Raw genomic sequence first — 27647 nt, 5'->3', positions numbered from 1 at the left:
TGCCACTCTCAGGGCAGCGCAGCGCCGCCTCCAACTGCCCGCTCACCGACTGTTGTGCGACGTGCCCACGAGGTGGAATTCAACACTGACCATGTTATCCAGAGTTTACCAGCAGCGCCGAGCGATTGTAGACTGCCAGATGTCAACTTCCACCAGAACTGGTGGTCAGGTCAGTCAGCTTCCTCAAGTCTACAATGAGGAGTGGACGTGGATGTCTGATATCTGTCAGGTGCTGAGTAACTTTGAGGAGTCAACACAGATGGTCAGTGGCGATGCCGCCATCATCAGCCTCACCATCCCGCTGCTTGGCCTGTTGAAAAACTCTCTGGTCAGCATGAAGTCGGAAGCTTTGCGCTCCTCACAAGAGACGGGGGAAGAAGATTCCCTTGTTTATAGCCAAAGCACCCTTAGGTCTGTTTCTCAGCGCATATCGGAGGAGGTGGAGGTGGAGGAGGAAGAGGAGGAGAATGTTGGCGAGACACAAGAGGGGACCATTGTTGAGTCCTTCACTGTTGAGCGTGTATGGGCAGAAGAAGAGGAATTGGAGGAGTTGGAGGAGGAGGAAATGGACAGTCAGGCCAGTGAGGGGAGCGAATTCTTACGCGTTGGTACTCTGGCGCATATGGCAGATTTCATGCTAGGCTGCCTATCCCGTGACCCTCGCGTTCAAAGAATTTATTCCAGCACCGATTACTGGGTGTTCACTCTCCTGGACCCACGGTACAAGCAAAATCTTTCCACTCTCATCCCTGGAGAGGAAAGGAGTGTGAGAATGCATGAATACCAGCAGGCCCTGGTGCACAAGCTGAAACAGTATTTCCCTTCTGACAGCGCTAGCGGCAGAGTGCGTAGTTCTGCGGGACAAGTAGCGAGGGAGAGTAGGCGAGCAGGCAGCTTGTCCAGCACTGGCAAGGGTACGCTTTACAAGGCTTTTGCCAGCTTTATGTCACCCCAGCAAGACACTGTCACCTGTCCCCAGTCTCGGCAGAGTAGGGCTGATCTTTACAGAAAGATGGTGAGGGAGTACGTAGCTGACCATACCATCGTCCTAAATGATCACACAGCTCCCTACAACTACTGGGTTTCAAAGCTGGACATGTGGCACGAACTGGCGCTGTACGCCTTGGAGGTTCTTGCCTGCCCTGCCGCTAGCGTCTTGTCCGAGCGGGTTTTCAGTGCAGCTGGTGGCATCATCACCGATAAGCGTACACGCCTGTCGACTGACAGCGCTGACAGGCTGACGCTTATCAAGATGAATAAAGCATGGATTTCTCCTAATTTCCAATCTCCAGCAGGTGAAGGAAGCTCAACCTGAATAATTTATCCACTCCTCCTCCTCCTCCTCATTTTCCTCCTTCTCCTGCTCTTTGTACAGTAAAGCAGAGGAAACTGGCTATTTTTTGACAGGGCCCACTGGCTCTACCTATAGTACTTTATGCATTTAATTTTTCTGGAGGGCCACCGACCCGGTCCTCTGTTTTAAACAATTTTTGGGAGTGCCACATACAGGCACTCAATCTATTCCATTTTTCTGGAGCTCCACCTACCTGCTCCTCTGGTTTGAAAAATTTTTTGGACTGCCACATACAGGCACTCAATCTATTCCATTTTTCTGGAGGGCCACCTACCTGCTCCTCTGGTTTGAAAACTTTTTTGGACTGCCACATACAGGCACTCAATCTATTAAATTTTTCTGGAGGGCCACCTACCTGCTCCTCTGGTTTAAAAACTTTTTTGGACTGCCACATACAGGCACTCAATCTATTCCATTTTTCTGGAGGGCCACCTACCTGCTCCTCTGGTTTAAAAACTTTTTTGGACTGCCACATACAGGCACTCAATCTATTCCATTTTTCTGGAGGGCCACCTACCTGATCCTCTGGTTTAAAAACTTTTTTGGACTGCCACATACAGGCACTCAATCTATTCCATTTTTCTGGAGGGCCACCTACCTGCTCCTCTGGTTTAAAAACTTTTTTGGACTGCCACATACAGGCACTCAATCTATTCCATTTTTCTGGAGGGCCACCTACCTGCTCCTCTGGTTTGAAAAATTTTTTGGACTGCCACATACAGGCACTATCCAAATTGAATTGTCTCCATAGCAGCCTCCACACGTTGTCTCCATTGCTACCTCCAAAAGTCGGTATAAACAGATAAATGAAACCTGCACAGCAAAGTTTTAATTGAAGTGTATCCAAAGCGGCCACAACACTCTATATACAAATGTACCAACAAAGAGAGACCAAGCGGAGTGTGTATAGGCCAAAAAATATACAAATCTTTATTCAATAATGACTACGAACTCTACAAGACATGCACGAATCTTAAAAACACCTAAAAAGTACCAAAGTACATACAATCTGACCCATGTATATGACCACAATAGGTCTATACATAACACATGACCCAAAAAAGACAAGGTAAATAGTCTAATTTTGCCCTGAAAAGAAAAAATAAATACATTAATGTGGAAGGGAGCGGTTGTGGCACAATAGATCGCCGTTTGACCTAAATACACATGTGCCCCTCCCCAGGGTGAAAACTTTAGCCATTCACATACCTCCTATTAATGTTGCAGCTGTGAGTGGAGCTCCAAACACTCGCGGCATCACGCTAAACAGCCGCTGGTCATGTGACCTGTTCAAAATCTCGCGAGAGTAAAGTCATGTGATCAGTCATGTGACAAGTCGCGCGAGACTTGTGAGCCGGCGACATAACGCATGCGTACGCCCTGCTAGTACAAAGTATTGCCGGCAACGATCTTACACCATGCGCAGGCGCCGATACATTATTCAGTAATTACACCATCAGGCGGTACATGATATAATTTCTGTGCAAACAGAAAGATAGGGAACAAATTAAAATTTGATGCCTCTCAACGGTAAAGTCAGGATACAATAATGCATAAACCTGTGGAGGTAGAAAGGAACGGATTTTGGCTAGCACCCTGGGGAGGGCAATTAAAAAAGCGCATGTCATGCAGAATGAAACAGATTGCTTAATCAATATATCAAAAGTAGATAATGAACAAATATATAAATACATTTATCAAATTATGTGTCATCCATGTTGCCACCAGAGCATCAGCAGTCAATTTAGTGGAGAAAGAAAGAACTCCTAAAAGTCATCTAGGATTTGGTGGAGTGGTTTTGATGGGTCACTGGAAAACATCCGTAAGTATTCTTTTAACTTGTGCAGCATTGTCTTGCACAGTGAAACTTGTGTCTCTCATAAGTTGGTTCCTGTGTTCTTGATTGTGTTATCCTCTTAGACCAGTAGGTCCCTTGATGTATCCCCAACCCCCAGTGGAGTGGGGGCCCAAACAGAAGAAGTCCAACAGAGCTACAGGAGAGCGTCGACAGTCAGGAGGCAAGGATTCGAGGTGAGTATTACTCGGGACGTTGTAATAGTTTCAGATGGTTATATCGTACATCAATTCACTTGTTCTTAAAAAAGAAGATGTATCGTTGTTAACATTATTCGTAGACCAGCTGTTTATTGCACTTGGTATTCTGCGATACATAACATCCAGGAAAGAAAGTAAGAAAGAAAAGAAGAAGAAAGAAGAAAGAAGAGAGAAAGAGGGCACAAGAAAGAGAGGGAAATGAAAGTGGAAAGAGGGAATGGGGAACCCAAAAGTGAACGGGAAAGTGAAACGGGAAAAATGAAAAAATTGAAAAAATTAGTGTAAGGTGAGAGGGGCCCGAAAGCCGGACCAGAAGGGGTGTGAACCTTAAGGGTCCTGAGTGAAATGTGGTAAGGGACCATAAGGGTCCAAGATTACGGGAGGGACACCCACCCGGGTAGGTAGAATGTGTTGAAAAGAATGGTGACTTACATGTGTATATTAACCTAAACCTTAAATACGCCCGAAAATTGGGAAAGTGTTGATTAATTTAGTATTGTACATGGTATATACGTGTATCCTGGTGTGTAACATCCTTGCAGTGCCGGATGTATGCCGTGCTGGTAAAATCCTGGAATATGTATATATATGTGAACCTATATGTGTACATGTGTGATGTATGGACAAAATATGAAGAAATTGTGTATAAACGTGAACTGTTAAACAATACAGTATAAAAAAGGGGCTATTACTAAATTATACTCACCGACGGATAAATGCACCTTCTATCGCTGCTTATAGAATCCTGAGAAGAGGAGATCCTCATTGATACCTGTGGGTGCAATACATCCTAAGTTAAAGATCCAGCGAGCTTCTCTTCGTAGTAGCTCGGGAACCAAGTCGCCACCCCGAATGTTGTTATATACCAAGTCCAACCCCACCACTCTAATTCCATGTGTTGACCCCCCATGGAAGAGTCTAAAGTGTGTTGCGACAGTGGAAAGGACCTTACCCTGATTGAAGTATTTCGTGGAGTTCCGAATGCTCGAAAGATGCTGTTGTATCCTCTTTCTTAATTCTTGTGTTGTTTGGCCCACGTACATTTTCTCACATGGACATATGAGGCCGTAAATCACATTTTTACTCTTACAGTTGATGTAATGGTAAAGGTTGAAAGATCTGTGGTTGATGGGATTGGTAACCCGTTTCAGCGGTGTCATCAGGGGGCAGACCGTGCACCCTCCACATGCGTAGGAGCCCTTGATCTTCCCACCTCGTCCCAAGGTTCTTTTATTCCGTTGAAAATGGCTTCTTGTCAGGTTGTCTTTCAGACTCTTTGCTCTCCTTGCAATTAAGGATGGTTTTTCAGAAATCCAGGGATTTAAGCGTTTTTCCGCTCTCAAGATATTCCAATTGCTCATTAGAATTTTTCTGACGTCCTCCCATTGGTTATTATACGTTGTTATGACTCCCAGTTTGAAATCCGTGGTTTTCTCACGTGGTCGCAGGAGTTGATCACGGCTGCTATGTGCAGTTCTGAGGTATGCTTTGGAGATGACTCTCCTAGGGTAGCCTCTATGTCTAAAGCGGATCCGCCAACTTAATATGGACCCCTGAGGAAGTCGCATCTAGCGACGAAACGCGTGGGGATTTTCTTACCCACATCACCCTCGGTGCACGCTCCACTCGGGATCTACCATATGGATGGGTAACCATACATTAACAACAAACCTGTATCTACTTTAGAGCGTGCCTCCTTTTGCTCCTGTCATATCACATGCATTTTGTCCAAGGGAATTACTACTGATTTACAGTTTTGAACTATTGTGCCACAACCGCTCCCTTCCACATTAATGTATTTATTTTTTCTTTTCAGGGCAAAATTAGACTATTTACCTTGTCTTTTTTGGGTCATGTGTTATGTATAGACCTATTGTGGTCATATACATGGGTCAGATTGTATGTACTTTGGTACTTTTTAGGGGTTTTAAGATTCGTGCATGTCTTGTAGAGTTCGTAGTCATTATTGAATAAAGATTTGTATATTTTTTGGCCTATACACACTCCGCTTGGTCTCTCTTTGTTGGTACCTCCAAAAGTCGTCCATATAGCTGCCTCCATACATCGTCCCTTTATCAAACGAGGTTTGTCAGGCCGAAATTTGGGTTGTTTTCATGGATTCCACATCAAAGTTGTTAACTTTGTCGCCACCCTGCTGTGTTATCCACAAAATACACTGGCAAACTTTTACCATTTACGGATATTATTTCAGCGCTTCTTGCGCATCTGTTTACATTCCCCTCACCCGCCATATCCTAAACTTATAAGAACGCTACTACACTTGATCTTATACAAAAGGTTCTTAGAAGTGCTGTTTGGGGAGTAGCCTAGAGACAGGGGCTTGGATTGGCGAAAGCTCGCCTGGCAGCGGAGCGGCAGCTCCATGCCAAGAACCAACTAACATAGTTTTAACTGCAGCACCTTTAATCTACTACTAGTTCACTGCCTCCATACATGCCCGCCTTATCAAACGTGCTGTGTCAGGCAGAATTTTGGGTTGTTTTCATGGCTTCCACAACAAACTTGTTAACTTTGTCGCCACCCTGCTGTGTTATCCACAAAATATACTGGCAAACTTTTACCATTTACGGATATTATTTCAGCGCTTCTTGCGCATCTGTTTACATCCCCCTCACCCGCCATATCCCAAACTTATAAGAACGCTACTACACTTAACTTGGTGCAGGCTGGGACCGAGTCTGACCCTGGGGCTGGTCATATACTGCCGACGCAGAGGATTGCGGGGCCTACCTCGGTCCAGGTCTCAAAGGCCTACTATACCTCCAAATCCTTATCTGAAAGGTTCTTAGAAGTGCTGTTTGGGGAGTAGCCTAGAGACAGGGGCTTGGATTGGCGAAAGCTCGCCTGGCAGCGGAGCGCCAGCTCCATGCCAAGAAACAACTAACATAGTTTTAACTGCAGCACCTTTAATCTACTACTAGTTCACTGCCTCCATACATCGTCCCCTTATCAAACGAGCTGTGTCAGGCAGAATTTTGGATTGTTTTCATGGCTTCCATGTTAACTTTGTCGCCACCCTGCTGTGTAATCCACAAAATATACTGGCAAACTTTTATCATGTACCGATATTATTTGAGCGCTTCTTGCTCACCTCCTTTGGTTCCTCTCTGCTACCCATTGGTTTGAAGCCTGAGTCCATTTAGGGTATGTCGCCATGCCACTCTCTAGCCTTCCGCTGCTGCCGCTGCCTCTGCATGCCGTCCCCTATAGTGTCAGGGTCAATTATTGGATGTTTTAGATGCTATCTAGCTTCATTCTGTCACTCTGTCATGGCCATGCTGTTGCCCATAATTTTGGCATAATGGTGCATTTAAGCAGCCTCAGAGGCATCCATGCATGCTGCCCCTGCTGTTTCCTGTCCATTTCCGTGGTGTTTCCATCCTTTTCTGAGGTTCCCAGGTGTTTGGCCAAGCTTCCCTGTGCAGAGCCTTGGTCCCCTTGAAAAATGCTCGAGTCTCCCATTGACTTCAATGGGGCTCGTTACTCAAAACGAGCACTCGAGCATCGGGAAAAGTTCGTCTCGAATAACGAGTACCCGAGCATTTTAGTGCTCGCTCATCTCTAATCATGATGGATTTTTATGGTAGATTACCTTTCTTTGAACTTTTGATACATACATATTTGAAAACATTATAAAATTCTCTCCGATAACTAATCGTTATTTATTTAATTCTTTTCAGGTAATAAAACAACCATTGACAGATTCACCTGCAAGACTTGAGTCCATGGTAGGCATAGAGAAGACTATGCCAGAGGACACTCTTTCAAACACCTCTTATAGCTTAAAAGTGAGCCATAGGCAGGCAACTAATAATTCACTGGCAAAATGGAAATCCATTGTGATGCATAAAATCAAGGTAAATTGAAACATTAAAGTCACTAGGTGGGGATTTATCATTGGGGTTTTGGTCTATGTTTGGTGTTGTTTTGGCGCACTTGTGGTGCAAATGCTGTTTTGTGAGTTTCCAAAATGCGCCAAATGAACATAGGACAGTTCAAAGTCACTTTGACATAGACCATGCTTGCGACAAATTCATTATTTGCATTGTCTAGTTTTTACTATACGACTGAATTCATGATTTGCGATATGCTACAAATATCCATTTCAGCACAACTTTTGGCACAAGTTTACGCCAGTCCCTACCCTGGTCTATGTTGTGACTTTTGTCGGGGTTTTTGCAACTTTTCATGTAACTGTCGCAAACAACCCTCAAAGCAAAAAACACTGGCAGCAGATTTATCAAGGGGTAAAGCCACTTTAATGAATCTGACTGCAGCAGATCTCCAAAGACAGACATAGAACTGTCGTAAGCAGCCCCTCTATTGATAAATTCCCCCCACTGTGTTTATTTATGCTCAGTTTACTTGCTGCACACTTGTATGCATGTTTACACTGCATAAAAACCAGAGACTATGGGGCACATTTACTAAGGGCCATGCGCCAATTTTCTGGTGTATTTTGTAAGTCCTCTCTAGTGCAAACTGCTTGCACAGGTATTTAAGAAGTGTCTGTGCCACATTTCTGTTTTTGGGCGCAGCTCCACTAAATATGCCCCTATCGGTTACATTTATTTGAATGAGATTTGTAGCATTTACACATGTAGATATTTTTAATTTTTTTCTTACAAAATAGTGATCCCTTTAAAAAAAGGTTCTATGTACATGATAATATAAAATGACTAAGTCTGTCTGCACTTGAATATACCTAGTTCTTGGAAATGGGACTGTGTGCTGGTCGTAATCCACAGACCAAGCACAGTGTAGTAGACAGGACTGCTTTAAATAACAGTGGCCCACATCTATTAAAAGCGTTTGTGCCAGTTTTCTATCTGACTTTGCACTGAAAAGACATGTAAACTGTTTTGTGTCTCGGCTGCACTATGTCCGACAAGACAGAAAAAATGTGCATCTCAAGGGTCTTGTTCAGCCGGCAGTCTGAGTTTCCTGTCAGATGTGAGGAGAATCAATTGTATGCGTCATGCGTATGCGTCAGACACGCATACAATTGATTGCAATAACGCCGCAGGCAGCCACATGTACTTTTCTGTGCCATGTCTGCGCATACTAATGACATCATCATTGGGCGCTACTGCTGCGTCATACAGTGTGTGTGCGGCTAAGGTGCACGGATGGACGTGCATCTGCCCTCTCTGCTGCCATAGAGAAGAGGAAGCTGTGGGATTGGTGGGTGAGATGAGTACAGAGTTTACTGTTTTTGTTTCATTAAGGGGGCTCTGTTAAATTTCATTATGGATGCTGCTGTGAGCACATCATTAAGGGGGCGTCTATGGACGATTCATTAATGGGGCGTCTACGGACATTCCATTAAGGGGGCCTCTGCTGACATTTCATTAAGGGGGCTGCTGTGTGCATTTCTTAAATAAGAGCTGTTGGAATAAGGGAGGCTGATGGACACTACATATAAGGTTCTGTGAGTGTTTAAGTAAATAGGGGCCCGATCCAAAGTTTGCACCAGGGACCAATAGAGTCTTGTTACACCACTGGGCTTGTTCGTGCTTGGTCGGAGCTTGAGTCAAATTTATTACTGACGTGTGCCACAATTGTGTCTGCAACACAATTCTGCAGCATGAACAAAGTGCCCCAGAAAATAATGGTGCACACTTCCACAGCAGTGCAGGGGGTACTGTACTAGTTTTGATAAATGCGGGCCATTGTCTGTTGTATGCAGCCAAGTATCATTGGTGTGTGAGTTCTTCTCGGTAGATAGTAGAAGAGGAGTCCCCAATCCGCAAACTTAGGCAGGAATGTTACATGCCCTATAATTTGTGGCATTGGAAGTCATTTAACTCACGGCATTGTGGAAAACGCAGGCATGGGTCTGAGCCTATAGAAAGACATGGGTATGTTTGCTAACCAAAAGAACAACAGCTAACAAACATCCCCAATATACGGTCAATGCTGGTCTACTGGTGGTAGATGTCGCAGTGTAGGGATAATACATACAGAGATGTCACAATACGGGAAATCACAGCGATGTTACAGTACATAGGAGGCCACAGTTTTCACATTTGTAGCTCTGCCCCTTCACCATGTGACTCTGCCCTCTAACACCGTTCAGCTCCAAGATCAGGAACTTGTATAGCAGAGGCAGAGACTCCCTGTACTCTATGGGACTTGGCAGTATTAGCACATTGATACTGCCTATTATGCATCAGTAGATGCGGCAGACAGGAGGGTGGTGGCCCTCTTCTCACTGGTAGGGACCTCCTGGGTCCACACCCCAGGTGCCCTCCCAATAATCCAGCCCTGTACATGGACATGTACAGCAGACCTTATAGTTTCGGCCGGCAGGCAGGCAGGGACTCCCCCGGCAGGCAGGGACTCCTTGCATCTTAATTCACTAAGTTCACAGGATCTATTCAATTGTGCATTGCCCCAGACTGAGCATGTTAGTTTGCAGCCAGCCTAACTATTAGCTATGGTGACATGGTATAGTTGGACATATACTGTAGATATTTGTCTGTGTTTTTTTACAACTCAAGTGAAATACATTTTCAGATTTTGTATTGTTATTAAATTTTGTATTTCTTTTATGTCAGCTATCTTCTGAACATAATATGTGTGAGATGCATAAGACAGGCCGGGCTATAAGGGAATCAGTAACAGGTGAAAACAATGACGACAGTATGAATAAAGACAGACTGACACAAACAGAGAATGAGTTAAATGTTGAAATACACCAGGAATCTGACAGAATCAAGACCGAGCAGCTAAGCAGTCCAGAGATGAAAGATTTGGAGATGCAAACTCTGAGGAGTTATATAAAGAATGGGGTGATAAAGAGAAAAAGGGACGATGCAGAAGAAAGAGAAGATGTAATGCAGTCAAATGATCTAAACCTGTCCGAGGCAGGAAACACTGCAGGGTCAGAAAAAGCTGATGAGCTGCTGAGCTTTGAAGAGTCATCATTAAAGGTGCAAGTGAAATACAGAAATTGTGAAGTAGATCCCAAGCTTGAAGGAAGTGTAAATGAAAAGGTGTTGATGGATCTTGAAATAGACAAGAAAGACATCAATGCAGAAGAAAAAAGATGTGATAGTCAGATTGCCACAGAACATACAATGAAGCTAAATCAACTGCCAATTCCTTACATGACCAGTGCGGAGGAAGCTGGGAAACATGGAATGGCAATCAATAAACAAGTAAGTTAAAATCTATATACCATACACATTCAACCACCTTAAGTCTGTTCTATAAATCAACACTTAACCTCACTGTGGTTTTAACACATTACTGTCTGAAATAACCCTCTCTGAAGACTTCACAGTATGAGGATAATTTCACATGAACGTGTGCAGCCCATGTAAACGTTCCGCATAGTGGCATGATCCCACTGGCTAGACACAGAGCAGAGGATGGGAGTCCCTGTATTATATAGAAATATAATGCAAGGGCGTTCCTCCTGTCGGCCGAACAACCGCACCTGAACAGCCGCGGCTGTTTGGCCGGCAGAGGGAACGCTCTTGCATTATAGTTCTATGTAATGCAGGGACTCCCATCCTCTGCTAATAGCATTGTATGTTTACTATGAAACACTGGGACCTCATTTACTGTGCTCTTACATCCCTGTGTTTATGGCTGTAGTCCATTATCTGTTTCATCACTCTATACTGCTCCCTAGCTCTGACATCACTGTACACATTGGGGCAGATTTATTAAAGTAAGATCATGCAGCGTTAGATTAAAAATTTGTACCAGATTTATCACAGTGTTGATGCTGATCAATTTTTACTTTGCCTTCTAGTAGGCTGAGTTTAAAAGGGTTGGCCACTTTTCAATAAATCTCTTCTATTAGACATGTCTCTGAATATATATTTATAGTACCATTTTCTCTTTCTCCATTAAAATCTGCAGCAGATCCTCTTCTAACATCAAGATCATTCTTAACTTTCTACAGAAACAAGCTCCATGGTTAAAGTTCTGGGAGGCGGCCAATCAGACTGTAGCAGTGGCTGCAGTGAGCACCATGCAGACTAGTAACTTTTTTGGTCATATGGCTCAAGTACCAGCAAACGGCGTTCTAGTGAGGAATGAGGTATGTATTATGCACTTTCAATAATCATTCAAATAGTAATAATAGGCCAAGATTAAAAGACCTTGCTATTTGGTTCATGTATAATAAAGGGGGGACTTATATGGGCTTTGTAGAATATATTATGTAATGAAATGCTATCACAAGGTTAGGGATTTAGAGACAGTTAGAGATCACATTGTAGTCCATAAGATGAAAAGTCCCAATACGGTTAGAGATCACATGACCCTCCATCTGCGGCCATTTTATGTATAGGAATGATAGTTACCTAACATCCTGCATCCCCCCTCCCCCAACACACACACACATATATACATTACAAACACATTACAAAATACATGAAGTACAGTGGACAAATCCTTTAACATAACTCCATAGGTATACCAGCCGATACCTGGGGTATACCTAAGATATTGGTAAACCATGATACATACATAATACATAGCAAAATACAATTTGTTGGCCAAAATAAGAACCATAATGTCTGTGCAATCTGCAAAGAATCATAAGAAGTAAGTGTTCATGATTTCTATAACAAGACAGGAGTGGTTGCTAGAATTAGATAGAATTATATGGTTACAAAGTGCTTACTTCAATATGTTGAGTGCCGAAACTCATGATGCTAGGCCTATAGCTACCATGATCAAAGTCTGGTTTGGGATCCTGATTTTTTATTCTTTGTGAAGATGAAAAGTTATTATAAACATAACAATGACTCATGAAGTACAATATAACCATCATGTAACCATAATGTCCAACTTTTATTCACTAAAACAATCATTTTAAACCTTTCCTCAATATTCAGTTTTATAACTTCCAGACAATACACCTTTTCTATCTACTAGAAACAGCTGTCGTGTCCTGTGCATACCTTTGACAATTCACAAGTGAAATCATCCACTCTGCAGAGCATCCCAGAAGCAAGTCATGCGACAAAGAATCAGGTGAGATTTTTTTATTTAGAATACAGTAAAGAAATTAGTATCCAGAACCTTGAAAATAGAATTGATATAAAACAGAATCTTGATTTAGTCTTCATATGGCATAGAATAGGTAAATAACGTACAAAAGAGGTGAACTAAAGGGATTTCCAGTAAAAATAAATATTTATTAATTGGTGTCCTAAATCTAATTCTTCCAATGCCTGAATCCACACTGGTTTCTTTTCTATGGTGTCTCAGTACAGACTTAGAGATGTCCGCTTAGCACATCAGTGGCTGAGCTGGCACTCGCCTGATTCACCAGTGTAGATCAATGAGTGAGAGTAGAATTTTTATATGATAGGACACCTAACAAGAGCAGTTTTCAAAATGTTTTTATTTAGCTGGAAAACCCCATTTAAAGTTTGTACAATTTGAGTTGAATTGGATGTGTTGAGATTTACTGTAAGAGGTAATTAAGACAATGAGGAATATTTATCTGTTTAGTACAGAAATCTGTAGTCATTTCCACACAGTTCTATGTCATGCATGGTACTATGCCTTGAATGACAAAAGGAGTGTTGCACTTTTTCTCTTGAATAATCTTTAGATTTATTACTTATATACAGTAGATACCAGAAAAAGATATTTATTAGGCTCTATTCACACTGCCGTTGCCCGCCCGTACCGTACCGTAGCGGGCAACGGCAGTGTACGGGGAGAGGAAGAGGAGGTGAGCGCAGCTCACCCCCGCCCCTCTCCATAGCAGCCTATGGCGCACGGCCCCGTATTACGGGAAAAGATAGGACAGGTCCTATCTTTTTCCCGGGTACGGAATGGTACGGTGCCGCACGTGTGCTGCGCCCATAGGGGTGTATGGGGGACGTATATCGGCCGTATATACGTCGGCCGTATATACGTCCCCCATACGTTGGTGTGAATGTAGCCTTAACCAGTATTAGATATACATCTACAGAAATGTAACCACCACGCTGCCTATTCTCATCCCCATTATCTGGTTCAAAATCTCTAAGGAGATGAATTGGCAGTGCTTGTGATTCTGGGGCCAATCGTCTCCAACCAGGCTTTCTACCAGGCCAGTACTATGCTTCCAGCCGGAAGGAGAGAAAAGATGGAAGTTATCTATTTAGATCCTGTGGTTAAAAAGTTCTCTTGCAGAGCTAAGTAATCTACTTCCCAATGCCCTGGATCACATGGGGTGGCGCTTGTATAGGAGAAAGAGCTTGACCAAGCAGCTTTTAATACTCTTTATCTATCAGTCCCAATAAGTTAAAAAGTAACTTATATTATTCATTAAAATTGTATTTGAAATGTTTTTCTGAGAGTGCATTTAAAAGCACTTGCAGCCAGATGGGTCTTTTGTACAATAGGCACTGACCCCCTTGAGAGTGGAAAGGAATACAAGAGACAGCTGTGTTTGGTGTTGGACACTAACACCTATGTGTACGCCACACACTATTTACTGTCATACAGGGCTTTTGAGATGACGGATAGTTGCTATCTCATAATCTATTATATTCTATAAATCCACTATGTCAATCACATACCCCTACAGTCATTTGGGTCAAAAATTGGTACAAGTATTTCTTGTAGTGGAGGACACCATACCATATGTCCTTGCCATATGTATCAAATAACTGCAAATACAACCGTAAGAAAATGTGGAAAAAAGCCCATAAATATCATAAACCCACCAAATTGGCACCAATAAAACTCCACCTTTTTCTGCAAAATCATGTAATTTATACTGCATGGTAAATACTGTAAATTAAAAACATAAAAAATGGTGCCATTACAAATTTCAAACGAACCTGCAAATAATCAATTTATGATGACTGAAAACTTGAAAGGTGAGGCTGAAAAAAATGATATAAAGTATTTGGACATCTTTGCCCAAAATATGCTGTTCAACTTTGCTGTATTGTTATGGGACCAGCTGTACATTCATCAGATAGTTACATGTTTGGTGAAATTGATGGGGCTCTCTGAAGTGATTAGATCAGTGGGAGTTCTATCCGAAGAAAACCCTTAAATATATACTATCATAATATAATGTCACTATAAAATGTCAGTGCTGGGAGAAATATCCTGCGTCTTTGTCTATAGGAATGTGTGGTAAGCAATAACATCCAACAGATTTGCTCTCTGCCATCTGGTCAGGCAATACTTCAGCGGGAGAAAGTGTTCATCCGACTGTCTCTGAGAGAGCAACAGGAAGCCATGCAGAGATTGCGTAATTTACAGAGGGAGGCGGAATTAAAATGCGCCAGTGACAGAAGAAGACAGATGTTAAGGGTAGGTAAACTACAACATAAAAGCTTAATAGCTATATTTTCAATTCCTGAACTGTGTCGTCCAGCAGAGCCTTCAATCCTCAGGACACAGAGTAGAACACTGTGGTGGAGCAAGGAGCTTCATCTCCCTTCACACTGTGCAGCTGCTGTGGACAGCTTGGATGAAGACATGATGATGTAGTAATGTGTCTCCTTTTCCAAGCTGTCCACAGCAAAGACTTGTACTGGAAAGGTATTACTTTTCAATGTTTGGTTAGTATAAACTGTAAATTATTATGTTCTTAGACTTTGCCTAGTACTCTCTTATATCTGTGTTGTGTGGTCGCACATACATAACAAACATTTCCTGGATTTTTTCTCTAAATATTTAGCAAGTTCTTTTTTTGACATTAGGCACCACAGTCCAATAACATACTGTAACATGCTTAATGAAAATTATATTCCGGTCTAGTTTCAAGAACGACTTTCAATAGCCCGCAACCGAAAATCTGAGTTGGATTTAATGGACATAACACAGAGAAGATCCCCTCAACTGTCTCCAGAACCTTTGGCTGAGGTGGGTGTACAATTACAAGAGATAACCTGAGAATATGTATTAGGAGAGATTTACTCTTTAACATGGGTCAGAATTGTGGCTCAATGTGCAGCAAAATCAGTTTACAGTGTTTTAGGCCTTTTTTTTGTCTTTCTTTACAAATTTGTAGCCAAGTGGGAAATGGGTGAAGTCTGGCAGTAAAGCATAGGCTTAATATGCCCTCTCACCAATTTTACCAATTGGTATATAGAATAAATATAGATTGGGCAGCAAAATACAGCACATTTTTAATCTGACATCAAACACGATAAACACGGGTGCGTTTTGGACTTCATTGATTTGAAAAAACTAGACTAGACTAGAGGATTAGTAAATCTGCCCTTTTGTGCCAAATTTTATTTCCAGTGTAAATAAAGAGAAGGCATGTAACATTCCACACTTCCAATGCTCTACATAACCCCTTGTGTGTACAGGTCTGACTGGTTATGTGCATGGTGTAAACGTCCATCATGTTAGTACACACAACCTCATTTATCAGCTTCAGAGGTTACTTAAATAATTCTTGGCCACACGAATTCACATTAGAGTAAGAGTCTGTACGTGTCTTATCTTTGTGTTCATTAGATTGGCCACAATATATCTAATAAAGTCTATATAAAATATCATATAAAGCATGGATATAAATAAATATAAATCATATCCCTAAATTTATAAGCTATTGACTGATTTCTGAGCCATTGACTCTCATTGGAAAGATGGGAAGAGGATTTATTATGTAACCAATACACTCACTCTGGGATAAAAGCATTTCTCATATCTGATGAGTACAGATTTTAAGAAGAGAAAAAGAACTACCGGTACATGGTGCACTTTGAATGGGCTCTGGACTAGAGCTTATAGAAGTGGATCTGAAAATCCTAATAGGGCACAAAAGCTCAAAGATAGTTTTAGTATTCAGAAATCACTCTATTTTTGAGTTCCATAAAATCCTCAGTTACATCTTATTTCTCTCATTTTAACATATACAGAGAGATGTGGAGCGACAAAAGTCAGTAGTGAAGGAGCATCTGGAGAAAGTGAAACGGGAACGTACATACATCATGCAAACCAGGAGAGACAGGTAAATACAGATACATGCCCTGGTCTATTCTTCTAATGCTTGATGTATAATATTTTTAACTTTATTTTTTCTCAATTTGAAGACTTATTTGGAGAGAACCTGTCAACTCAATGATGCTGATAAAACTATTTACAGTGCAGAATAGGGCTTAAGACAACATGAACCATGCTGATTTTCTTGTAGTTTCTAATGGCAGCACAGTGGAGAAAAATTGCATCAGACAGCATATTAGCATGTCAATGAAAAGTAAAGGGTCAAGTTCAGGCCCGGCGCCAGCACCCGGGCAAGTGCCGGGGCCCCGGAGTACTGCAGGGGCGCAGTCGGGCCCCCGGATCTCCCCGGGTCAGCAGGACATCTGCCCCGCTGCCCGGGAGATTCCTTTCTGCATTTGCAGTCTCTGCTTTCCCCGGAGGCTGAAGGCTGAAGGACCTTTGATGATGTCATGGTCACATGACCTGCCGGGGAAAGCAGTGACCAAGCGGAGAGAGAGCTGCATCAGGTGAAGGGGAGACATGACAGGGGCCAGGGAGGGGGGCTGTGTGTATACAGGGGGCAGTGTGTATACAGGAGGAGGGGGGGGGCAGTGTGTATACAGGAGGGGGGCAGTGTGTATACAGGAGGAGGGGGGTCAGTGTGTATACAGGAGGGGGGGGCAGTTTGTATACAGGAGGGGGGTAGTGTGTATACAGGAGGAGGGGGCAGTGTGTATACAGGAGGGGGGCAGTGTGTAAACAGGAGGGGGGCAGTGTGTATACAGGGGGCAGTGTGTATACAGGAGGGGGGCAGTGTGTATACAGGAGGGGGGGCAGTGTGTATACAGGAGGGGGGGCAGTGTGTATACAGGGGGAAGTGTGTATACAGGGGCCAGTGTGTATACAGGAGGAGGGGCAGTGTGTATACAGGAGGGGGGGCAGTGTGTATACAGGAAGGGGGCAGTGTGAATACAGGAGGGGGGTCAGTGTGTATACAGGAAGGGGGCCAGTGTGTATACCGGAGGGGGGCAGTGTGTATACAGGAGGGGGGGCAGTGTGTATACAGGAGGGGGGGCAGTGTGTATACAGGAAGGGGGCAGTGTGTATACAGGAAGGGGGCAGTGTGTATACAGGAAGGGGGCAGTGTGTATAACGGAGGGGGGCAGTGTGTATACAGGAGGCTGTGTGTATACAGGAGGGGGACAGTGTGTATACAGGTGAGGGGCCAGTGTGTATACAGGAGGAGGGGGCAGTGTGTATATAGGAAGGGGGCAGTGTGTATACAGGGGGCAGTGTGTATACAGGGGGAGGGGGCACGGTGTATACAGGGGGCAGTGTGTATACAGGAGGGGGGGCAGTGTGTATACAGGAGGAGGGGGGCAGTGTGTACACTAGGATGGGGGGGCAGTGTGACTACTGGAGGGCGGCCAATAAAGGGGCCCACTAGGGCTCTGTCGCCCAGGGGCCCACTAAAACCTGGAGCCGGCCCTGGTCAAGTTATCCTCATCGCAACTTGGCACCTCTGCTCCTTAACACAGCCCTATGTGTTCTTCTGGTGTTGAGGCTTCTAAAATGTTGTAATTGTGCGGTTATGTTCAAAATGCTGATGCATGTGCAATGATGCCACGTGGAATTTCCTTGATGGCACAGGTAATCCACTCGGAAGACATGAAACCTAAGATCTTCTACAAGGTAGACTGGCACAGACAGGGCTGATTATATTTGCTGTCTGAGGTCAAAATTTCTAAACTGCCCCCCTCAGCAGACATATCATATACAGCATACCCCTAATTTATAAATATAAATTAGCCCTCTCCTCCTAATTCATTTATATAGGGGTCCCATAGTTTAATTAACATCCGGCCTCTATATATAGCTCTCCTAAATACAGATCCCCCCAAAAAAAATCCTTTTATAAAAATCCTGCTCCCACCCACTTTAATTATATACAGTATTGATATATAGCCTCACCGTCAAGTTACATTCTATACAGCCCGTACCCATGTCTATATAATATACAACCTCCCTGATTATATAATATCTAGTCCCCGTGGTTATATCATATACAGCCAACTCTGTTAAACTAAGTCCAGCTCACCTCCCATATTGCCAGGATACAGTATACAGTTATGTATATGCAGCCCCCTATTGTTTTTATATTATTTTAAGTATGTGCCCAGAAATAAAGCAATTACTTACCTCAAGTCATGCTTCCACATTGCCGCTTTTGTCTTCTTCTTTTCCTCTTGGCTCTTCTACTGAGCCGCAGCTCTGTGCAGGGACACAGGTGGTGTGATGTCATTACATGCAGCCAGGGTCCTTCACAGCAACAGAGCGACACAGACAAAAGAATCTGAACCATTTCTTTGTGGGGGATTCAGACGGCAATGGGCAATCGCCCACATTCTGCTGTCCCCTCAGGGCTCCAACATCAGCACTACAATTGAGGGATAGTACACGTAGGATAGGGTCAAGTATGGGACTGTCCTTGTCAGGGCAGGAGCAATTAACTTGGGAATTAGGGAACAGGCTAGGACGAGGGTGAGTCTGTGTCGACGAGACTTTGACCCATTGGGGCAGATTTATCAAGTGTCCGAAAGTCAGAATATTTCCAGTTGCCCCTGGCAACCAATCACAGCTCCCCTTTAAAATATTCATGACCACCGGTAAAATGAAAGCTGAGCTGTGATTGGTTGCCAGGGGCAACTGGAAATATTCTGACTTTCGGACACTTGATAAATCTGCCCCAATGGGTCAAAGTCCCTGGAAATATTCTGACTTTCAGACACTTGATAAATCTGCCCCATTGTCTTTTCCCCTAAGACTGCTCCTCACAGGACAGCTTCTGGTAAGATCTACCCAACTATCACAACTATCAGATTTATGTAAAATTATGTATACGCTGACATATACTCCTGATGGTGTTTCATGTACATGTTGGTTCCATTTACCTTATGTATGATATACAGACAATGAATTGTTTTGAACATTTATAGTAAAAGTTAAGTTTTATTGGTCTCCTTACTTTGTGAGCCATTTTGTATTGGCATTGGTGGTGTGGTGGACTGCAAACATGAGATCATGCTCCCTTGTATGTGGCCTGGAAACTGCACACATTCATGTGCATTCATGTAACACTATAGTATCTTATTGTATAAGTTTCTAAAATCACAAATGAAAAATAACAGTTCCTGCTCACCTTCCAACTTGACTGCTGACCAGCGCAAGGTTCATCCAAAAAAGCCCCACGGACCAAAGGCACATAATCCAAGAAGAAGAGATAGATGACAGCGCTCCAAGGAAATGCAGTAAAAAATTCAACTCGTTTATTTCCACATAAGGTAAAACCACAAAGGCACGTATGTTAACCTGCCTTTGTGGTTTTACCTTATGTGGAAATAAACGAGTTGAATTTTTTACTGCATTTCCTTGGAGCGCTGTCATCTATCTCTTCTTCTAAGTTTCTAAAATGGTAAATAGTCATATGAGAAACACTTGCTACATCTGTATTTTCCATTATATTGGTTAAGCTAGCTCGATATTAATACCCATATCTTCAGAGAGTGGCTTGTTTTGCCAGGGCATGAGCCCCAGCCATCCACATTCCTGTGTAATCCAAAGTGATATTATTAAACATGATCTATAAGATGATATACAATGCTAATCCAACAATTAATTCTTACATTGTTTTCCCCAGAAACATGACCAGCTTCAGAGAATTGCTGGATCCTGTACTTACTGCGAAGAAGAAGGAAGAGGACAGTGGATCATAGTTAAGAGGAGTGTAAAGGAAATCTACTGTCAAAATCAAGCATGATAAACCAGGGACACTTACTCATAGATTCAAGCTAGATTCCACCGCCTCATTCCTTCTAAATCAACTTTCAAAATTATGCTTATGAGCCCAAGGAGCTACCCTAGTCCCTCTGTGATTTGGTTTTACAGGCTGTTATACTGTATCAACCGCTTCAGCACTTATGCAGTCAACAGGAAGTGGTCACTGTACTATTTCAAGACTAGGATAGCCCCTCAGGCTTATTTGCATCATTTTAAAAGTTGACTTTAGAAGGAAGGAGGCCAGGGATAACAAACATGCTACGATCTATGAGTAGGTGCCGCTGGTTTATCATGTTTGGTGGTAGATTTCCTTTAAGGGCTCAGAGCTGCTTTTAGATCTTGAAGAAGTCAATGGTATCCGATTCAGACTTTTATACATACCAAGGCAAAGTACAATGCAGTATTCAACGTGGAACAACCTTATTAGTAATGATGTTTGATGGAAGGACGAATTTTAAGTTTTGAGAGCTAAATAAGATAAATATGTCAGTTACAAAATCATATGTGAGAAAATATTTTTAAATATACAAGCACCATTACCAGTACATCAACTTTTACTTACTGTGTTTTTAACTGTATATCTATAAAAAAAAATCTTCTGCACAATTGACTCATTGTAATCCTTTCATGTGTTTGCATCTATTTAACTCCACTTGTTATTTTTACATCTATTAAAACTTAAATACCTAAGATATTGCCATTAACACCTGTTTTTCTTTTAAACCAGTTTTCTGTTATTTCTACAGAAATATAACGTATAAGGTAGTCATTTATACTTAATCGGGACATTTGCATGTGTCTTTGCTTTTTCTGGGTTTCGGACTTGTTCCATGTATCTTTGAGGGTGATATATCAGGCATGTGTTGTTTTTTTGTGCCTTTTTTTTTGCAACCCTTTCTAAACTTTTACTCATGCTTTCTTATGACTGGAATTTATTAACCCCAAAATTGCACCACTTTAACACGATTTGTGAAAAAAATTGCTACTTTTTTATACGCCCACGTCTGGATTTTAAAGATATATTATATCACTGAAAAATTCTTGTGCGGCTAAGTTTGCTGGGTGAGTGGAAAACAATACAGCAAATAAATACACCAGATTTTTTTATAATATATACCAGATCAAAGTTATAATATATATTTTTACGCCAGATTTACAATTCAGCATCTGACACGGACACTTGATAAATCTGGTGCAGACTGTCTAGTATACCTGTGCTCTGTCTTCCTTTGAGACACTTTTGATAACTCTATACCATATGCATTTGTTATCCTCACATGGATCTCTAAATACATTTAAATTGATTGAAATTGAGATTTCAGCAAATATATTCTATTTGTGGCTACTAGTCATCTTAGAATCTGTAGTGCTCTACATGGAAGATTATGGATCCTGTACATGGATGCATCTACTATATATTGTACGCATAGTTTTGATTTATTAAGACTACCAAATAGTATAATATTACATTGCACACTAGAATTAGATGTATCAAAATTATAAGCTGTACAATTCTGCCCATTCAGGGGGACCCACTGGTTCTTATTACAAGTAATTTAGTTTCCAAAACTATCCTCTATCACCGCTATAATACATTTAAGTTACATAGGAGTCTCTCTGGTGCTACTGGTGCCCAAGATCCAGCACAATTATAAAACCTTGGTTTGTTCAAATGTGTCCCCACAGCACCCATATAGAGTCAGTTAGTGAAGAGCATGGTAAGTCACGTATCTCCACAAAGGTAACCAATACTGCAAGAAAAAAGAGAGTCCATTTGCGGTTTCTTATATGTTATTGCCCGCTATGCACACATCACAGTAAGGAAAGCACTGTCGCTAGTGAAACTACATTGTGACAAAGCAACAAAGAAAAACTTGGATAGAGGCTCAGTCTGTGCTTTGTCAGTTGCCTACAAGGCCATGTCTGTACGTTTTGGCTGAGTGGGTATGCCATTCTTCCTGTAGAAGGTGTCACTCACAATGTGGCAGCGTCGGTACTGAGGGCAGCTGTTATCTACAAGATTACCTGTTCAAAAGAGATGACAAAAATTACTAATACAATACGACCCTGATACACACATATTGCTAATGGCGAAGATGATTGGTATAAACTAAGCAGAACAGACTTATGGTACACATATACACATGTAACCCAGTGAATATAGCAAGTCACAAGTTACACCGTACAATTTAATGAGGCAGATTTATTAACACCGTTTTACAGTCTAAAACTAGATGCACTAAAGGAATAACAAAGGAACAACCCAGGGATGGTTTCAAAGAAAGATCCTCCATAATTGATGTTTCATAAAGAAGTATTAACTAATACAAAAGTTTGATAGGATCTCTTTAAAGGACATCTACCACCAGTTTTTCAGTGGTAGACTACTTTATAATTTATGCTTGTTACCTCTAGGGGATGAAGCCTCATGGCTCCTCCACTACTTAATTTATGCCCGCCTCCAGTTCATTAATATTCACCCCTCCCACTGCTCACTCTGGCCAGACAGCCAGATTTCCAGACAGCCAGATGACACCACCGGCTGTCTGGCCAGAGCGAGCAGCGGGAGGGGTGAATATTAATGAACTGGAGGCGGGCATAAATGAAGTAGTGGAGGAGCCATGAGGCACTCAGGTGATGTGAGACTGAGCGGCTCAGGCTAATTTGCATAATCTAGCTGCAGGATCTAGCTGAAAACTGGCTCATCACACCCCAGAGGTAAGGAGCATACATTCATGGCCGTTTCTAGTGGGCAAAACTAAAAGTGGGGCCCCAAAATAAAACTATTTTATGACCAGTCACAGTCAGCAACAGGCTAACTTTAGCATGGTAAAAAAACTGTAATATGGGAGAATTTTATAGGAGATAGATGGAAGATTGATAGGCAGCACAATGGCTCAGTGGTTAGCACTACAGCCTTGCAGCGCTGGTCAACATCTGCAAAGAGTTTGTATGTTCGCTCCATGTTTGCATGGGTTTCCTCCGGGTCCTCCGGTTTCCTCCCACACTCCAAAAAATTACTGGTAGGTTGAATAGATTATCAACCCCATGGGGACAGGGACAGATCTGGCAAGCTCTGTGCAGCGCTGCGTAAACTGTGTGTGCTATATAAATAAAGAATTATTAATTATAATGATTATGATAGGAGATAAATATTAAAGATGATAGAGATTTCTAGATCCAGAACTGTAAAGTAGATGATATATAAAGTAGATGGATATGAAAGATTGAATAGAAGATTGATTAATAAATAGAGAAAAGGCGAGATATATAAATGGTCAGATTATATGAGACATAACTAGACAGATAGATAAATAGATAGGAGATAGTTGATTAGAGCAAAATGAATTAAAGTAAACTCAACAAACCACATATTTTCTGAAAGCAGACACTTGTCCAATTTTCAAAATTGCATTAAAGAGTTTATAGACATAGGCGCCTTCATGCAGTTTGATTCAAACAGAAACATTTTATAAAAAATACTTAAAATTTGACTTTGATAGCAAAAAATGTGCTCCAAACAGAAAATATTTACCTTCACATCTCCTAAATGTAATAGATGGACATGTGTAGAGTTCACAAATGTCCCATATTGATATGTTCACATAAATAAATCCACATAATATCACTAAAACTGTAATAACTAGATATCTGCTTTTCAGCTACAAATTTTAAGACAGTCACAACCTGCAAAATGTAGCAATAAAACAGAATAAAAAGTAAAGGCATAAAACTTATATAATTTTGAAAGCCAACAACCAGGCGATGTATTTGGCTATTAACATTCAAAATTTCCCCTTAAAATATGTACACATCCAGAATACTCATATAAAGAAAATACACTTTCCTAAAACAGTAAGATGTGAGGAGATCATACAGACCCCACATGCCACATGTATATTCACCAAAATATGCAGCAAAGGGAAGGTTAAATCCACAGGGGACACCAAAAAATTGCACTGAGCTTTACATAGATCTATCATTGTTTGCTCCTTACACAATGGTGACCCAAATAATAACTATATATCCATAACCCAAGCTAATGAGATAATAAGTCACTTTTAGATGCGCGCCATTTTATTATCCGCACAATAACAGAACCCTCCGCGCTTCATAAGAATGAGAGTGAGAATGTCATAACATAGCTGTAATTAATGGAGGATGGTGTGAAATAAAAACTTTATTCCAGAACATGTGTGTGTTTTTGGTGTTAAATATAACTTTAAGGACATGTTCTGGGTTGCAGTGTTATTATGTAGCCACAATAGGCAAAGAGGATCGACTGTTCATCGTATCAGTCAATTTTCGCAAAAAAAAACCTATCATGAAATAATAGGCAATAAGAGAGAAAGTGTGTTTTTAGATAGTTCTGCATAGAGAAGGGTAAAAAACATAAATATTAGTTGATATTATCCCTTCTCAAAATGTAGTAACATATAGGAGCAGATTTATCAAGCTGTCTGAAAGTCAGAATATTTCTTGTTGCCCATGGCAGCAAATCACAGCTCCCCTTTAAAATATTCATGAGCACTGGTAAAATGAAAGCAGAGTTGTGATTGGTATTCTGAAATATTCTGAATTTCAGATAGCTTGATAAATCTGCCCCATAAAGTGAATATTTCCATTATCTGCGGGGTGTGATGGCTAAGAATCTGGAGGGGGGGTGGGCATTTCAGAGAGCTGTATCTTTGGCTCTTTGACACATATGATGTCCCTTCTTTTTTCTTATGAAAGAAGAAAGTCTCCTCTTTTATGTGAATCTATATTTGTGTTTCTAAGTGTCAGGAAAACAGAGCTATTAACTGTAAAACTGCTGTCAGGAGTTATTTTTATATATATAAAAATGGCACCTGCTATTCTCACTTACCCATAGCGCCGGCCCTGCATACATTATAGGACAGTCTACCACAGATAAACTGGTTCTAGATGTCCTTTAAAAGATGACTTACCTAGATGCCACCCATAGACCCAACTTGTTGTTATAGGGTAGCAGTATTTCTCCTCTGGTCCAAGTCTATTCCTTATTTTTAAGTAACGATATCTCCCTTTTTCCTCTTTAGATGTGCCCTGGTATAGTAGACTTCTTATTTCAGGACTGACTGGTTTCATCTCTGATTCTATTAGACCAGTCTCCATTTGATCGTTTTTTCTACCATCATTAAGGTTGAGGACATTTTCGATATCCAAACTGTTTTTATCATCTTTGCTGTTCATCTTTGCCTGAATACATGAATCGGTAATAGTTGGCAACTTGACATGATCTTTTACTTTTGATTTTAAATGTGGTGATGGCGGAAAGTTCTGCCTATAATGGCGCCACCAGTTGACGCGAGTATGCATCTCTTTTAGGTAGGACTCCTTAATAAATTCTTGCTTCTGAGTAGTTAAATTTACCTCTCGAGCCATTGCAGTTTATTATAACTTCTTGTGTAGGCAGAATATATGGCAAAAGTAACAGGTAGAGCTAGACTAAGCTAACTCAAGTGAGAAGTTTTGAGATGGAAGAAAAAAAGGACCTGGAAAACCCAAAAAAAAACCAATAGTGAAATAAATTAGTGAATTAAATTAAATACAAATTGTTTTAAGGTGATGAGATTAATAATTTTCAATATGTATCTATCATATTTTGCATCATTTTGTATGATTCCAGATTATTTTATATAAACAGAATAAGACAGTACAAAAGACATACATTGAAAGGGATGCGGACCCTTCTCACAAGAGTTTACAATCTATGCTGGTTCATTACAATCTATGAGAAAAAAGGGATGACACAGGAAGTAAAAGTGTTTGTACAATGGTCCAACCATTTCTTATATAGTATCAAAGTACAAAATGCTGCCTAAGCCAAGACCTGCCACTGTCCATATCCAATTCCATTGTGAAGAACTTTGTGGATGAGGGAGATTTGTTTAGATTGTATTCGTAAGATGGTGGGAAACCAGTGCAGTGACTGGCACAGATTGGAACTGAAAGCTGAGTCCTGCCACTGCAATCAGGATAGATTGTAAAGGAGAGAAGTTTAGTAAAAAGACGACTAAAGGGCAGTTACAGTAGTTGGGGCGAGAAGGAATCATTCAATGTTTTGGAGATTTCCCTGGTCAGAAAAGAGGTGCGGGTTGTGGCTGGTTTGGTTAGTAGATGGTGGAAAGACAAAATGTTTAGTTTTAAAAAGAGAACAAGTTGAGATAGAGAGAGAACATGATGTTTGAGACAACAGACATCTAGGTAACAGACAGACAATCTCTAGCGTTCTGTAGTAATCCAGGGGTAAGATTATATATTAGTGAATGTCACATAGCTACCACCATGGAGTCTGTTCCCTCTCGAATAGATATACTGGTTTGGTGTTAATCCTGCATCATGTCATAAGGCTTCTTGTAGGTCATGCTTGATGTCAAGGGAGCCGCCTTACAAGATAGCTAAAAGAGGCGTGGTCTTCCTTATCCTATCCTCGAAATGTTTTCCCAGAAACCCCTAGTGAAGCGTCAATGGATATAAGTCTCTGTAAGGAGAACTCTTACGTCTTCCATGCTACAAAAACAGACAAAAACCTGCCAATGCACTGTGACCAGTGAGCCAACAATTTATTTACGGAACCACAGTTTCTTTCTAAGGCACCATAATACATTATTAATAATAATTTTATGGTAATATATAAATGTATATATATATATATATATATATATATACACACACACAGAATATGGGTCCATAAAATAAAACATTACAGAGCCATAACATTGTCAGATGAAATAATAGGAGTGAGGGTCCTGCACACAAGAGCTTACAGTCTATGAGGATGCAGGTGTGACACAGGAGATAATGTACTCACCCTGTCTACTCCATGGCTTTTCTGATGTATTAAAGGCAGTTTTGTATCTCATCCATCATGTAGAAATAAGATCAGACTCCTGGGTGTTAGTTGTGTATGTGTCACTCAGCAGTGATCTGACGCCCTTTTATATATGTGCGTGTTCACTGGGCACCTTGGTAATGCCTCCTCTAGTGTCACAGCTGGCTGGTTGGTAATAGTGCAAGAGTCGTTACTATTGATGACATTAGGTTACCATGGAGAATGCTCAGTATCTTAGGACATTATGACACAATGATAATTCTGCTTACACACAATGGGGTGTATTTACCAATGATATTTACTTACCAATGATGCTGCATCATATTCCTAATGAACTTATAAAAAAGTTGAGCTCATGGCAGAAAGAAATTCAAATTTACCATTTGGATATGCGTGACATAGGGAAATGATTGCAATAATTAAATTATACACAACACGCTTTCAGAATTAATGCTTGAAATTCCAGTAGAAGACGGATTATGCTAGGCGAGACATGATCCGATAAGTAGATGCCAATGAGAAAAGTCTTGTAGGGATGCTGGAGATATATGATCCTATAAATACAAGGTAAGAAAATCTCAGTTATGTGCGTCTGCCTGATTCATAAGG

The 27647-nt window shown here is 41.4% G+C and overlaps 2 protein-coding genes across 2 annotated transcripts in view; one reads left to right on the top strand and one right to left on the bottom strand.

Annotated features, from left to right (window-relative positions):
- Positions 1–20999, top strand: part of LOC140127175 (uncharacterized) — a 49172-nt gene extending 28173 nt beyond the window's left edge. The window contains exons 13-20 of the mRNA XM_072147544.1: positions 7111–7287; positions 9991–10593; positions 11349–11486; positions 12329–12427; positions 14531–14719; positions 15170–15274; positions 16282–16373; positions 20043–20999. Of these exons, the coding sequence (XP_072003645.1) occupies positions 7111–7287; positions 9991–10593; positions 11349–11486; positions 12329–12427; positions 14531–14719; positions 15170–15274; positions 16282–16373; positions 20043–20118 (1479 nt within the window). The 3' untranslated portion in view covers positions 20119–20999. The remainder of the gene's footprint in view (positions 1–7110; positions 7288–9990; positions 10594–11348; positions 11487–12328; positions 12428–14530; positions 14720–15169; positions 15275–16281; positions 16374–20042) is intronic.
- Positions 21000–21955: 956 nt separating this feature from the next.
- Positions 21956–27237, bottom strand: SPMIP1 (sperm microtubule inner protein 1). Its single transcript, XM_072147541.1, has 3 exons — positions 27018–27237; positions 25132–25698; positions 21956–22207 (listed from the first exon to the last, which is right to left on the bottom strand). Exons 2-3 carry the CDS (start codon positions 25586–25588, stop codon positions 22092–22094), a joined length of 573 nt encoding a protein of 190 aa, XP_072003642.1. The 5' UTR covers positions 25589–25698; positions 27018–27237; the 3' UTR covers positions 21956–22091.
- Between the last annotated feature and the right edge of the window lie 410 nt (positions 27238–27647).

The sequence above is a fragment of the Engystomops pustulosus genome, chromosome 4 (genome assembly GCF_040894005.1).
Source record: "Engystomops pustulosus chromosome 4, aEngPut4.maternal, whole genome shotgun sequence".
Taxonomy (NCBI): domain Eukaryota; kingdom Metazoa; phylum Chordata; class Amphibia; order Anura; family Leptodactylidae; genus Engystomops; species Engystomops pustulosus.
This window is presented reverse-complemented; position numbering and strand designations above follow the sequence as displayed.

Coding starts and splice junctions, on each gene's coding strand:
- SPMIP1 (XM_072147541.1), bottom strand. CDS start 25,588: ATGGCTCGAGAGGTAAATTTAACTACTCAGAAGCAAGAATTTATTAAG. Junction 22,208..25,131: donor GGTCTATGGGTGGCATCTAG/GTAAGTCATCTT, acceptor TCTTTTGAACAG/GTAATCTTGTAGATAACAGC.